Here is a 15867-nt window from a genome sequence, read left to right on the forward strand (position 1 = left end):
CACACACGCGACAATACATAACAATACACACACACACACACTCACTCAACGACACACATACTAGAGCCCTAATTAATAAAGGATTTTGAAGGTCGAAGCACCGATACAAATATTTGTTGATTTAAAACTGATATTCATATATCGGCCGATATATATATATATATTCAGAAACGCTGCAAGAAAAATATTAAAAGGATTTCTTAGATTTTTAACATTAGTTATTTGTAGTTATTTATGATATTGACTAAAAATAATATGATGATGCATTTCAAAACAAACTTGTTTATTTTAAAGGTCTCATCTTTCATCAAGCTTTTCATTAATGTTGCAGTGGTCTGTGTGCGTTGATAAAATGCCCTGTGAGCCGGTTTGGTGAAAAAAAATGTCATCCCAAGGCCTGTTCCATGCTGTTCTAGTTTGGTGGGGAAGGTGGGCGGAATCCACTGGATTTCACCTCTAGTCATGAATATTAATGACATGCTAATGAATCTACCCTCTGATTGGCTAACAGTACCGTGACACTTCCAGTGCATCCCTCATCCGATTCTCCTGTGTGCAAGTATGCCTCCATATTCAACTCTTTACAGTGCTAAAACCTTGGCTAAAACTCGAGTCAAAACTGTTGCACAAAATGTCTTCGAGATACAACTTCATGTGTTTGATCCTAATATTCGAAAGTAGGGAAGAAGAACCGCTCTGATCGCTTGTCGGTGAACGCTGGTTTATTAGAATGGTAACAATTGCTTGTCATTTCTTAAAATTTCTCTTAAAAAAGAGGTAAACGCCAGGACAATCGCCATCTTGTTTTTTAAGTAATAAACAGTTGGAAACGCTTTTAAAATAAAGACCTATTTCTTTACACAGTCAAAAGTCTTGCAATCTTCCCATTGATATTATACTTCACAACACAGGCACCCTAAATGCAGTTCAGCCACTGACCTAGCCTGGCTAATGCTATCGAATAGCTAGATAGTTATGGTTTGAATTCCATGATACTATCATTGAAAGACCACTTGGTCACAGCCCAATATATATATATAGATCTAAAATGCAAACACTTACCTAGCTATATTTTATTGGAATTTACCAGAAATGCCTACAGAAGCAGAGAGAATGTGTGCTGCAAGACTTCCAGTAATGAGAACTATGGTTTGATAGCCTGACAAATGGCAGAGGTTAGCCTAATTAAGTTGTTTTCTCTCATCAATGCATGACAGAAAGCTAGCCTACTATAGTATTTTAGACTAAATATTACAGTAATCTTATAGGAATACTATAGTTTTGGACATACTATAGGTACTATAAGACTACTATAGAAAACTATAGCTGCTACAGGATATTATAGGAGTTATTAGTAGTATTACTTTTACAGTATGTCCCACTATTCCTATAAGATTACTATAATATTTTTGTCCCAAATACATATATAAGATTCCTACACCACTTTTTCGTATAAGGGATTGCTCATGTGGTTAGAAAATGGCAACACCAGTACCCCTGTTGTCTGTGGTATGACCCTGTACCCAGGATTAGGAACCAGTCTGCCTTAGCATAATGTACCCTTCAAAATGCAATTAAACATCTGACTATGACAACTATGGCCTCCTCTGTGAGACAGAAGATATGAAAGGTAAGATAAACCTTTAGCTTAAAAGGGACAAAAACTGATAGATAGATAGATAGATAGATAGATAGATACATACATACACACACACACACACACACACACACACACACACACACATACATACATACATACACACATACATACATACATACATACATACTTTATTGATCCCCAGGGGAAATTCAAGAAATTGAATTGATGAAACTCCTAAAACAAATATACAAACAGGTCAATTTTCAATAATAAATAACTTTTATTATATTTACATACAGCAGTACTAAAGTGTGGTCCAAGTAAGCTATCTCAAGTGTTCCACAAGTAGATGTGGTAAAATATAATAGATGAGTTGTTTGCAATATTGAACCAGCTTGTATGTAACCAAACAGTTCTGCAACACTGATGTAACCTATGCCAGTTTAAATCATATGAATCCCTCTGACACCATAAGCAAGGTGCAAAGACAACAAGCAAGGTGGTTCAGTGAGAAGGCCTATTGTGTAAATATAATTGCTGAAGTAGGTCTACCGCTTTTTTTTGCTAGGTGGTCCGTGGAAACACTGACAAATAGTAAAAGTAATATTGCAGTCTATTAAAATAATGCAAACACAAAACAAGAACATCCAAACTATGCACAGAATTAACAATGTCCTTTGCTAGACGATGCAGACATCTGGCCTACAGATCCTTTGTAAGATGGTGCTGGGATTATTTAGGGAAAAAAGGTCTGAGTTGTTGTTTCGGGCTTGTATTGTCCTGGGGATCCGGCGGACAACACACAAAACACATTGCTATTGTGATGATTCTATTACATTGCTCTTGATTGGCGCTTGGGCCATAGGTGGAGCCATCAGGCGTTATTGTGGAGATGTCGCCATCCTTCATCCCTCCTCCTTGATCAACCCGAGGTCTCTAGCTGGCCTTTGGATGAAACAGGCTTGATGGCAGTAGAGGTAGCAGGCCCCCATGCCCATGGTGTATCCAAGTGTTTGTATCAATACTCATACTTTCATGAAGTATTCTGTTTGGGTACCTAAAGTAAATAAATGTGTATTACTGTCAAGTTACAAGATACCATTAGTACACAGGACATTCACTATCACACAAACTGTAATTGGCAACAATGGAAACAAAAATATTTTGGTGACTGGTAAGGTGTAGGATTTACTAGTAGCACACCCACAAGAAGACATATCGGTAATATCAATTCCTATCTGTTATGTAATTCATGGTTTCCCATCAGGTTCATTTTTAATGTGTATTAATCAAGCACCACGTCGCCTTTTACATTCATAATCGTAGGTGCTTTATTTTATACACCTGTGGAAAAGTGACCTGAAGAAATCCATGAATTGACTTTCCCAAACATTGACGAAGCACATAAGAACCTGTATTAGCCTACTAGAAAAGACTTCTAGAAACTAACTAACACAACAATAAAAGCAGATCACAAACCCTTCTTCTAACGCGGATGACCTAATGTAGGGCTAGGAAAGCTGTGTAGCCTGACATTGAGGATGTGCTCTTGGAAGACATACAAAAAATACTAAGTAAACAGTAAGTAATCAAACAAAACATCATTGTAGGGCCTACAAAAAGCCAATGTAATAATGGCAAGAAGACATAAATTAGACTGAAGTGTAAATACCTTGAGCTCCAGTGATGGGCAACTTAGCTGGGTGCACGGTATTGGTGTTTTTGATTTTCCCCTGCTTAGACCAGGAACAATAATCGTATTCTAGTTGAGCATAAGATATTGTTGCCATTATTATTATTTTGTGGTTTAACGCTTTTAGGTTGAAGATTATAGGTTCAACAAGCTAAATCTCCTGGGTAGTGCGGGCCGTTTCTTATGAGTGTAGCTACAATTCAGGCACGTAACTGGAAGCATTCCCTCGCTGCTATGTAACGCTACTGCAACAATTAGCTTCCAATAGGCCTAATCAATGGAAGTAGCTACACCGTAAAGCGGTTAGTGGCCTGTAAGGCTACGCTCGGGAAAAATAGACCATTCCTCTAATGGATTTTACCAGAGCCTTCCCCTATTAGACATTCTCTGATTTTACACGCCGCGTAACAGAACACTTCAGTTACGTGCCTGGTGTAGCTTCCTGTAATATAGGCTAGCCTAAGCCTAGCTTGTACCCTTTTCATTCATGCTAACGCGGAAGAATATGAACATGCTATTTTGTAACAGACGTTGGGTGGAAAAAGTTTGTTTGTATTTACAGCCTGTGAGCTGGTGGTCGCATCATCATGACAGTACAGAACCAGGGTTTTCAGAACATCGATGCAAAACCACTTTCTAACTGTAGGCAGTGACTGTGGTCGAAAATGATTGGAACACAGAACTAATGTTGCACTACTTCGGTGGTGGTGTTCCAACGATAACCAACCATTTCTTCCTCAACTCATGTTTCTAAGGCAAGACATGCAACATTGATGTGTTATTGCCACAAATAACACAGGCATGATTTTTTCCGCCGTGTTAGCAACTTTGCTGTTAACTGCTACTAGCTGCAGAGAGACAATCCCCTAGCCGCAAAATCTTCCAGTCTTCCTGTAGGCGGTCACAAGCCAAGGAGGGCGGGCTAGCGAATAGTCAGTTTCCTCGGGCCATTGGGAAGGGCTCTTTTCTGATCGTTTTCTTTTTCCGTATTTTCTTTCATTGGCTAACGCGGCAATGGGGGTAGAAGATCATTTTCACGTGTAGCATGCATATGCAACTTGGAGTGAGCTATAGTATTTCGAAAGTAACAAGTATTAAACGGTTTCTCAGTGAATGACACCTTTAAATAATATTGTCACAGTGGAACAAAGGAACATCGAAATATATTAAAGTTCTGATAAATAAAATGTATAAAAATAGAAACGTAAGATATGAAACTTAGTCTTTTGAACAAAAACACAATAACAACAACAAGCTTCATAAATATAACTTTGAACTAAGACTTAATAATTACAAAAACATTATTACTATCATCATCATCATTTGTATTATCATTAAACAAGATAAAGATCACTCTTAAATGTTTGAGTGTGCGTGTGTAATAATTAGTCCCTAATGCCTTATAAGCTATCTTATAATTACAATGTCAGCTTGCTTATCCCTTTACCTGCACTTTTAAAATTATTTCCATCAAGCTACATCAAACCATTTTCAATCATCAGTTGCTGCCTGCCTTCTAAAACCTACTATTTAGTGATCTAAATCCATTATGTAACTCGTTAATGCTGCGGCTGAACGACAGTCTGAAACGCACACTTGGCGTCATTGGATTTCACACACGTGAAAAAAAAAAAGCTAACTTTTATGCACAAGCTACGTTTTGCACAAGCTACGTTTGATACTTTTTCTCTATGTCTAAATGTTCACTCCTCTCACGTCTAATTTACATTTTACAATGCAGGGACTGTAACTACAAATATACTAGTAATAAATCAACCATTACTTTATTTAGGCAGAATAAGTTTGTTGTGGTTTCCAAGCTCATTAATGTTAACGTTAGCAGGCTTCCACTGATATTCATAGCATTAGTTAGCTTTGTGGTTAGCTAGTCTATGATGAGCCCTAATTTAGCAATGGATAATGTCATACTGCAAATTGTAAAACCTTTCAAAATAACAGGCCGGGGAGAGATGATACGTCTCACTGCTATAACTGTCACGCTATTAAAGAAATACATCTTCACATTGTCATCAGTCACATTGTCAAAAGTTAAAAGGACAGACAGTCAACTACACTGTAACAACGTAACGTAATTACTAGCTAATTCCGCTTCACTCTCGGCTTATTTAACAGCAGCAAAACTGGACATTGTTTTCACGAATTTTGTCATGCTTATTTGAGTTAAGAGAACCGTTTTTATTTTATTTTTTAAAATATTCATTTATCGGCCATTATAAATGCCGATACCGATAGTTTGGAAAATGCCTAATATCGGCCGATAATATCGGCCCGCCGATAAATCGGTCGGGCTCTAACACGTGTGTATGGCACTTACAATGACCAGGATACATACTTATAACTAAAGGTAGTGAGAATGCGCTTTTAACAGTCTGGGGTTCTAAGGGTTAAAACAGTCTGGGGTTCTAAGGGTTAACACAGTCTGGGGCTCTAAGGGTTAACAGACAGGTGCATCTGCAGGCGCAGAGTTGATGTTGCTGTGGAACACAACACACACACACACACACACACTCCACTGTGTCAGACTCCAGCCAGAGCGTTCGGACTCCAACATGCTTCTGTGTCCTAAATTGGCTTGTTTGTCGGACGCCATTTTTGTGCCCATGTGAGAGTGTGTGTGTGTGTGTGTGTGTGTGTGTGTGTTTGGTGTGTACGCGTGTGAGACTGTGTGTATGTGTTTGTGAGAGAGGGTCTGGTGCCTCCGTGTGTGTGTGTGTGTGTGTGTCTGTCTGAGTGCCTCTGGTGTGTGTGTTCATCTATTCTCTGCTGTTGTCTGCAGGGTCGCCTCCTCAACCTCAGCTGCTCCACTGTGCCCACCTTTGTGTTGTCCATCACTGCCACAACCCAGGTGAGTGTGTGTGTGTGTGTCTGTTTTGTCCATCACTGCCACAACCCAGGGTGAGTGTGTGTGTGTGTGTTTGTTTTGTCCATCACTGCCACAACCCAGATAAGTGTGTGTGTGTTTGTGTGAGTGTGTTTGTTTTGTCCATCACTGCCACAACCCAGATGAGTGTGTGTGTGTGTTTGTGTGAGTGTGTTTGTTTTGTCCATCACTGCCACAACCCAGGTGAGTGTGTGTGTGTGTGTGTGTGTGTGTTTGTTTTGTCCATCACTGCCACAACCCTGGCGAGTGTGTGTGTGTGAGTGTGTGTGTTTGTTTTGTCCATCACTGCCACAACCCTGGCGAGTAAGTGGGTGCCTCTATTTCTCTCTATCTCTCTCTCTCTCTCTCTCTATCTATTTCTCTCCATCTCTCTCGTTCTCTCTCTTTTGTTGCCATAATGACTGATTGTGTGTATTGACTGTGTTGTCATAGTGATTGTGTGTGTATTGACTGTGTTGTCATAGTGATTGTGTGTGTATTGACTGTGTTGTCATTAGGGATGTGCATTTCTGGCAAAAATACTATTTGATATTCGCTGATACGTATTCAAATATTATTTGAAAATCGGTCAATCAAGAACTCCCCTGCGCATCCATGCACGCACGCACACTCAAACCTTGGATACAGGCACACAATGACACAGGGAAAGGTTTTTAAGATTTGTATGAAATCAATCTGTTTAATTCAACAACTGTCAACATCAATTTATTTCATCGTAAGCTTAGGCAGATCACAGAAAACAGATCACTATTATTTTTTATTACTATTACTACTATTATTACTACTACTTTTTTACACTATTTACATTTTTTATATATTTTTTCTGAACGCATCCTGCATGACTGAACTAGACACGTCTTTAGTCTATAGAAACGATGGCCTATTGGAAACTGTTCATAACCTTTTCAATATTAAAAACTGCAAAATCATCTTCAAATCTTCAAAACTGATAATTTCATAATGTTGCCTCAAGCATTAATGATTTTAGGCAGCAGGAATGACGGCCTTAGACTACAACATGAACTTGACCTCAAACTCTTTAAATAAAATAAAATGTTCATACGAAAATATGCTATCTATGCCATAATGATTTTAGGTTTATGGTTAGCTGAACAATATAGCCTAACGTGAACTTTTATTAACACATCGTTTTATTAACGAAAGTAAGTGGTCATAGTCTAGCACTATCTATCTATGCCAAGGCTGGCGTCTTGTTTGTGCAATACACTACAGACTCTGTACATTTAACAATCATTTATTAAACACTACATATTAAATAAATAACCAGCTTCTCAAAATAACAGTTAACAAAGTAATAACACCAAGGAAACTATACAACAGTATACAAATATTTCAAAATATTTGTGTAATTTGTGCAATTGTAACAAAGACTATTACAAACTATAGAACAAGTGCAAAAGAAAGTGCAAAACAACAAAATGTGCAAATATGATGATCAGCCACTAATTATGGCAGAGCTGACAACTAGCATTGTTACAAGCCATCCTCCTTGGCTTTAAAAATATCATTTCAAGGGCCCTTTGGTAATTGCACTTTGGTAATTGCACTGTTTTACTATTGGACCATTAATGCTTATCTTCATGCAGGCTGTCAGACTGTTGCCCTGCAGCCTGTTTCGCAAGTCTGTCCTGATCTTCATACATACAGTACTCTGCTTGCAATAGTAAGTCCCTTCACCATACTTGCAGTACACTGCCCCCCCCCCAATACACAGTACATTATCTCATGAGGAAGCTTCTCCAACACACATATTGCACACTGCCCTCTCCCCACATACACAGCACAATATCCCATCTCCCCGGTCATCCCCCCAACACACACACCAAGACCCCTGGCAGTTGGGTTAGCCCCTTGAGCCGTGGATCTGCCCAAGGTTTCTTCCTTGGTAGGGGAGTTTTTCCTTGCCCCTGTTGCCTTGGGTGCTCCTTGTTGGTGCCCCCCCCCCCCCAATCCCAATCCTCTCCCACCTTTCTTATGCAGCCCTTGTCACTTAATCTACTAAACCCCTCTTCTACTGCACTTTTTACCCCCCCCCCCCCATAACTGCACAAATAGGCTGACACCAGACATAATTTCACTGCATTTCTTACTTCCAGTAACTATATGCATGTGATAATAAACTTCCTTGTATCCTTGTATCTATACACCGAGAGTGAATGAAGTTTAGATTATTTTATAGTTTTGTGTAATATGGATGGAATTTGAGCGTGGAGTGCTTTTTAATTTAGAGGCCGGAGTGGCCGCTCTGTTCTGCTCCGATACCGCTCACACCACGAGGCATGCCCAACTGTCTTCCTAATAAAACCAAGACCGTTACATTTCAAAGATATTGGCCATATAGCCTAAGTTCGTGGATGGGGATGGAGTTAGCTAAATAATTTAGAAAGCATACGCGTAGGCACGGATGGGCCTGACCGGGCCCATCTGTTTGTCAGTCTTGCGTGTCCGATTAGAGGGCTTTCCTTTGTTTACGCTCACCATCTTAAAAAGACGCGCAAGTCAACATTGTGCAGAGAGCAGGTGGCTGTTAACTCGGCCACTCCTCCGGTCAAATTCGCGTCAGGTCAATATTGCTCCCCGGTCCCAAAGAACAAAGAGCAACGGGCAATATATTTCACTCAGAACATTTATTTTAAAAGACACTGATACACTGATAGTGCAACAACAAACAAGCTAGGCAACGTTAATACACATAAGCCTAAAACTAAAGGGATCAGTCGAGATTAATTGCCAAAAGAGTACAGGCTTAGCATCTAAGTTTTACTTTAGCCTTCTACTAGATATGAATATTCAAATTGCTCACGTTTTTCTTTGCTCATGTTTCTGCGAAATGTGTCCTTAGATTTCAAAATGAATCTTTACTCACTGGAACAGTGTCACCACCACATGGTTATTCTTGCTCTACATTGTTAGGATCTAGTTGTTTTGTAGGAATAGTACACTGACTTATCAGTTTTCTTTCTAACAGTAGCGTAGCCAGAAATGTTCAAATGGGTAGGCAAAGTGAATTTGATTGAACATAAGAGAGGCCTAAATTAGATACACCATACAAGCATTAATCATAGGCATGTTATATTTATGACATAAAAAAGGAATTTATTGAACGCATTTGATCACAGCTGACAAATTACGCAGAAACATTTTCAACTGGAGCAAAACAATGCATGAATGTAGCTTCTGCGCATCATATGAAACACAATTGAGACAATAGATTGACCATATTGGAGAACTGCAAAGCCTTATCATAGGCATGTTACATTCATGACAGGAAAAGTGGAACTTATAGAACGAAAATGACAAATTACGCAGTCGGCTAAACATTTTAAACTTGCGCCAAACGGATGAACCCAGCATCGGTGCGTCGCAATAATTAAAACACAAATTGAAGCAACAACTTGATCATTTGACAATCCTACCACGAAACCTTTCCATAGGCCTGCAACGTTTATGACATAAAAAGTGGAATATGAACGCATTTCATCACACCTGACAATTAAACGGAGCTGTGGCTGTTAGCGATTTGACTGATTCTTAAACGAGGAGCGAGATATTTGCACCGCTCAGCTCCGCTCACTAACTCTGATTCGGAGGCATATCACATATGTTAAAATAATACAATCTGATTATTTTTCGATTCATGACGCGTTTCTTCTTATTTTTTTAATGCGTTCTGCGGAGAAGGGAGTTTTTTTGTTTTTTTTTGACGACGTAGTTAAGGTGGCAGGCTTGTTTTGCCAAGGTGGCCGCCTTGACTGCAAAGTGCTGTGGGAAACCCTGGTGTGTGTATTGACTGTTTTGCCATGGTGATTGTGTGTGTATTGACTGTGTTGTCAGTGATTGTGTGTGTATTGACTGTGTTGTCATGGTGACTGTGTTTCCAGGCTCTGGCTCTGATTGAGCTCTACAATGCTCCTGAGGGACGATACAAGCAGGACGTCTACCTGCTGCCCAAGAAGATGGGTGAGATTTCACACACACACACACATACACACACATACATGCTTAACACTGCCTTACAGACTCACACACACACACTTTACACCCTCACACATACACACACAAATAGGACGTCTATCTGCTGCTCAAAAAGATGCGGTTTCACAACCTCACACTGTCTCTTACGCTTGCACACACACACACACACACACACACACACACATACATAATGTGTCAATGTATGTGTGTCTGTTTTATGTCTTCTGCGTGTGAAAGATTTTTTTACATTTGTGTGTGCGTGTGTGTGCATGTACATGGACCTGTGTTTCTCAGAAAAGATGTCAAAATACCAGCCATTAACTCATGCTCTTTCATAGGACAACACACCTTTTCTAATGTTTCACGCAGTGCTTTGCAGCTTACGCAGCCGCATAAGCAACACACATCTCCGGTAGCCTACGTTGTCCAAAAATAAATAAATAAATCATAATTCCATAGCTCTCCTTGCTTTCATTGTAGACTATGTGTGCAACTTTACCAAACAGTATAGAAGTAAACCCCCTCTCCTTGCCCCACTCTCTCTGTAGGCCCTTTCACACTGGCAAAATCGCCGCGATTTTATGTACCAGAATCACGGAACGACTGTCCCTTTCACATAGACCGAGGCGGAACGACGGGACAAAGTGTCTCGCCAAATTTACTACCCCTAGAGATTTTGCCGAGTTATGAAAATTATGTCAATCTATAAATTCACAAAGTCTCCAGTCATTCAATGCCTGCTAAAGTTGACTGTAGCTTGGAATGCAATCAGTTGCCATATAGGCTATCTTAAAATCCAGCGATAAAACAAAGCATGAACTCATGAGCGTCTGTCTGCCCTATATGTATATCCTCTGATTGTAATGCTTATCTAGGCGATATTTGTAACATTTATTTTGTATTTGGCCTGTTATAAAATCATGTAGACTTATTGAACAATTGAAACACATTAGGAACCGCAAAGTTGGAGACATGCCTAAAGACATTCCTGCAAATTTAAAACCGGATTACTCTGGAATGGCTAACTGTGCAGGGGAATGCTTTACACCTTTATGTTCGGTAAGGTCTGCTGTTTATTCTGATATATGATTTGTCATGTGTTGAGGGAAAGTTTGCGAAGTATTCCACCAAGATGAATGGGTGTTGAGACGGGCGCAAAAAAATATGATTAAATTAAAGTTACTTTTCTTGCGAACCGTTTACCACAACAACTAACCACCAACATCGTTTAAAAGTTGAGAAAAAGCTCTTTCGTGTGATACATGTGATGTCTGTGATGAATAGGCTACTTCGCAAGTTGTTGAGCAAATTTGGGTGGGACAGAAATACCTTTACAGAGCAGCAGCTATGGCCATATCGGCTCTGGCTCACATGATGTACTGCTTTAAATGCATTATCGCTTCACTACCCAACACGCGAACAAGAAAGAAAAGAAAAAAGAAACCAATGAGCTTATGTCGCGATTTCCGATCGGCCCAGGCCCAGAGAAAAGACAGCTAACAATTAGGATTTGCTTTGCCTACACTGCTGTTTGGTTGTCCCAAACTTTGAGACGATCCATATTCGCATTAACTGAATCTTATCAACCCGAACTGCGATGTTGAGTGACAGGATGCAATGCCTAATAATCTCACTGCCTTCGGCATAACTGCTAACAGTGCGCCTAGGCCTACTGTTAAACACCTGAAAAATATTAAGATGCTGTCATGACGAGCACTAGGCCTACGCTTGAATGATTTATGACTGAATGGAACGTTGCGTTTGTAAAGAACTGCTTATCATGTCGTGTGACAAAGTTTACACTAATCATCATCTTCTAATGTATCCTTATGTTGAGATGTGCAAAGCATGTTTCAATTAAGACAGTACACAAGCTATTTTTATTGTTGTAATTTTGAACGATTTCATGAATAAATTGTACGCACAGTACATTGTACAGCCAAGGCAAGGGGCAACTCTTCTCTTTAATTTCCCTTCCAAATTACGTTTTATTGTCTGAAGACATCTATCGGAAGAATTTAACATTCTAACAGCAAAGCAAATACAAGCTAACCAAAGTGCAGTCGGTTCTCCTGCCATGGTTTTTGAAATCACACACCTGCTGTATCCCACGGACATAAGGCCTACGACTATCACTCTACACGCCCCCTGTTACACGTCACAATTTAATTTACTATAGCTGATCCTGCCTCCTGGCTCCCCAAAATGCCGCATCATGTGAACAGATCAGCAGGCCGGCAAATTTTCATCTCACTTTCAGACACAAAAAGACGGCAAAAAGACGTCTCCTCTTCCCGCAAATTTAGGGTGATCTCTGTGTGAAAAGGCCTTGTCCCTCCCTCTCCCGTAAAAATAAAGTGTGTTGTCATATCAGATATTCAGTAAAATCTTTTTATATCAGGATATAAAATAATACAGATATATTATACTATAAATAAAGTGCTCTAATACTATAATAAAATATAAACCCCCCCCCCTCTGTGCCAGCAATCGTAGGCAGTCTGCATGTCTGGAGAAGGCGGTGCCATCTATACTCCTGATTATATGTATTAATCCACAGATTTACCTGACTCGTGTGTGTGTGTTAGAGTGTGGCTACCCGATCCGAGCCTGACGGTACCCGACGGGTCGGGTCGGGTTCGGACAAATATTTAGAAATTGTAGTCGGGTTCGGGTTCGGACACATGGGGGCGAAATGCATTGGAAGCTTTACATTTAAAATAGCTTATTATGTTGAGTAACCAATAGATCTGCTTTACCTGTAAAGCTGTAAGCACTTGCATAGTGTTTGTGTTGTGTTGTGAGACACCAATGCGCTCTTTACTAATAGTTGGAATGCTGTGTTGTTGTAATCAGTATTGGTCATTTCAAATAAATAAATAAATTGCGTGCGTGCGTGTGTGTGTGTGTGTGTGATCCCTCCAGATGAGTATGTTGCCAGCCTGCACCTGCCCACATTTGATGCCCATCTGACTGAGCTGACTGACGAACAGGCCAAATATCTGGGCCTCAACAAGAACGGACCCTTCAAGCCAAACTACTACAGGTGAGGAGACACACACGCACACACATTCAGACACTCTTTCTCACTCACATTCAGACACACACACACACCTCACACACACGGAATGTTTAGAAAACAATATTTTTTCCATTGCGTATTCAGTCCACATTTCATTGTTTCCAGAAATATCCTCAGAAATAATATCCCCAGAAACTCAAACTCCGAGTGCCAATGCTGTAGTACAGTAGGGGGCGCTGGTGTGTCACACAATCTCTCAAAGAAGTGACTTGCTAACTGCTAGCTAATTAGCTGCTAATAATCCTACAGTTTAAGCTGCTAATAGTCCTACACTTAGAAACATTGGTAACATTAGCTGCTAAATGTCCTACAGTTAGAAACATTGGTAACATTAGCTGCTAAATGTCCTACAGTTCAAGCTGCTAATAGTCCTACAGTTAGAAACATTAGTAACATTAGCTGCTAATAGTCCTACAGTTCATTCCATTTCGATTCAACATGGGGAAGTAACATTAGCAGTTTACCTGCTGCTTGCTATTTAATGTGAACAGGAATGAAACATTCCCTCTGTCTCTCTCTCTTTGTCTCCCCCTCTCTCTCTCCCCCTCTCCCCCTCCCTATCCCTCCCTCCCTCCCTCTCTCTCTCTCTCTCTGTGTAGGTATTAGATGTGGAGGATGAAGAAGTGAAGCGGAATGGAGGGGAGATGAGCAAGGGGGGGCCATGTGGGTTCGGGAGAAGAACCTTCTATTTATTAAATCTGCCCCACTCATCTCCATGGAGATTTTACCCATGATCCTCTGCTGCCCCACTCATCTCCATGGAGATTTTACCCATGATCCTCTTAGCCCATGTGTCTGCTATGTGTCCCTCTAGCACTCATGGTTGAGTGTATCCTTAACGTGACAAAACACACACACACACATACACACACACCTCTAGCACTCATGGTTGAGTGCATCCTTAATGTGACAAAACACACATGCATACAAATTCACATATACACACTCGTGCACACAAACATACGTATACACACACTCGAACACACACACTCACACGCTCTCACACACACATTAGTTAACATGACGACACAATGTTTTTATTTTCCTCAGTTGGACACACACTCACTCACATACACACTAATTACCATGACAACCCAATGTTTTTACTCTGTGGGTTTTTTGTTTGTGATTATTTTGTTCTTTTTACTGAATTGTTGTGTTGGGAAGGAAATATAGCCTGGGGCCAATCATATCTCTCGCTCGTCATCACATGATCTAAATCATCCAGTGTTTGTTTTTATGATCGTTGTTACGTGGGGGTACTGTTGTTGTTGCCGGGTAACTGAGCCCTGAGTCGTACAGGAAGAGGAGGAGTTTCAGCTCACTGCTGATTGGACCATCACTCCTCTCACTGCCTGCATCACTTGTCACTCAAACTGGACGCTATCATCTCATTGGGCGAGCAGTTATGCATCAGTTCTTAGGTGTTCATTTCCCATGATGCATTTGGTTTGTGTGGTGTAGTCTCCTCCTCTCCGCCCCCTTAACAGTAGTGTGTTGTCCAGACTCCGCCCCCTTAACAGTAGTGTGTTGTCCAGACTCCGCCTCCCTGAGGGGAGCGTATTTACATATTTATATAGAGATGAGGATTTTTCTATCGTTTCCTTCTGCCATGCGAATCTGTTCTTTTTTCAGAGAAATCATCTGTCCTACGAGAAGCAATGAAATGAAATGTTTTATGATGCTAAATGTCAAATTAAAATCCTGAAACCTGTACTTCTCTACTGTGAAGTCACAACTCAGCAAACCAATCAGATGCGAGTTCTGCTTCTAGCCACACCCCTGTGTGCATGGTCAGAAGCATCAACACACTACAGCCGCTCTTAAACACACACACACACACACACACACTACAACCGCTCTTAAACACACACACACACACTACAGCCGCTCTTAAACACACACACACTACACAACGGCGACTCTTAAACACACACACTATGGCCAATCTTACACCCACACAAACACACTATGGCCAATCTTACACCCACACAAACACACTATGGCCACTCTTAAACACACTACGGCTTCTTTGAAATACACACACACACACAGATTACGGCCACTCTACAATACACACACACACACACACACACATACTACGGCCACTCTTAAATACATACACACACACATCACACTACTAGTATCAAATACACACACACACACACACACACACATCACACTACTAGTATCAAACACACACACACACACACAAATGCACTACTGGCTGCACAAAGATCTATACTTCTGCTCTCACTGTCCAATCTACCAAATATGGGTTTTAACCTCAGAATTGGGTGATGGAACGCTGTGTGTGTGTGTGTGTGTTAGCAAGAAGAATATGCCCCCTGTGTGTGTGTTTTCTGAAGAGTATCTAGTATGGTGCGTGTGGGCTAAATATTGTCTTGTAGAATGTGTGTGTATGTGGTTTTATGTTTATGCTATTTGAAGAATGTGTGGATATAGTGATGTCACAAATGTTTGTGTGTGAGTGTGTGTACTGAATGTATTTGTGTATTAGGGAGAGAGAAGAGGATGATACAATATGGAAATTCATCTCCAAAGCCAGTTCAGACATCTCAAACCCCATATTA

At 40.4% G+C, this 15867-nt stretch overlaps 1 protein-coding gene across 5 annotated transcripts in view; it reads left to right on the forward strand.

The window, feature by feature from the left end:
• Positions 1-14465, forward strand: part of ahcyl2b (adenosylhomocysteinase like 2b) — a 74321-nt gene extending 59856 nt beyond the window's left edge. For 3 of the 5 annotated variants that reach the window (XM_048267869.1, XM_048267870.1, XM_048267871.1), the window contains 4 exons: positions 6091-6159; positions 10098-10176; positions 13117-13237; positions 13873-14465. In XM_048267869.1, the coding sequence (XP_048123826.1) occupies positions 6091-6159; positions 10098-10176; positions 13117-13237; positions 13873-13879 (276 nt within the window). In that variant the 3' untranslated portion in view covers positions 13880-14465. Of the gene's footprint in view, positions 1-6090; positions 6160-10097; positions 10177-13116; positions 13242-13872 lie in introns of those variants that run through there. The other 2 variants (XM_048267872.1, XM_048267873.1) reach the window with 1 other exon arrangement.
• Positions 14466-15867: the final 1402 nt, after the last annotated feature.

This window comes from Alosa alosa, chromosome 17 (genome assembly GCF_017589495.1).
Source record: "Alosa alosa isolate M-15738 ecotype Scorff River chromosome 17, AALO_Geno_1.1, whole genome shotgun sequence".
NCBI classification, from domain to species: Eukaryota; Metazoa; Chordata; class Actinopteri; order Clupeiformes; family Clupeidae; genus Alosa; species Alosa alosa.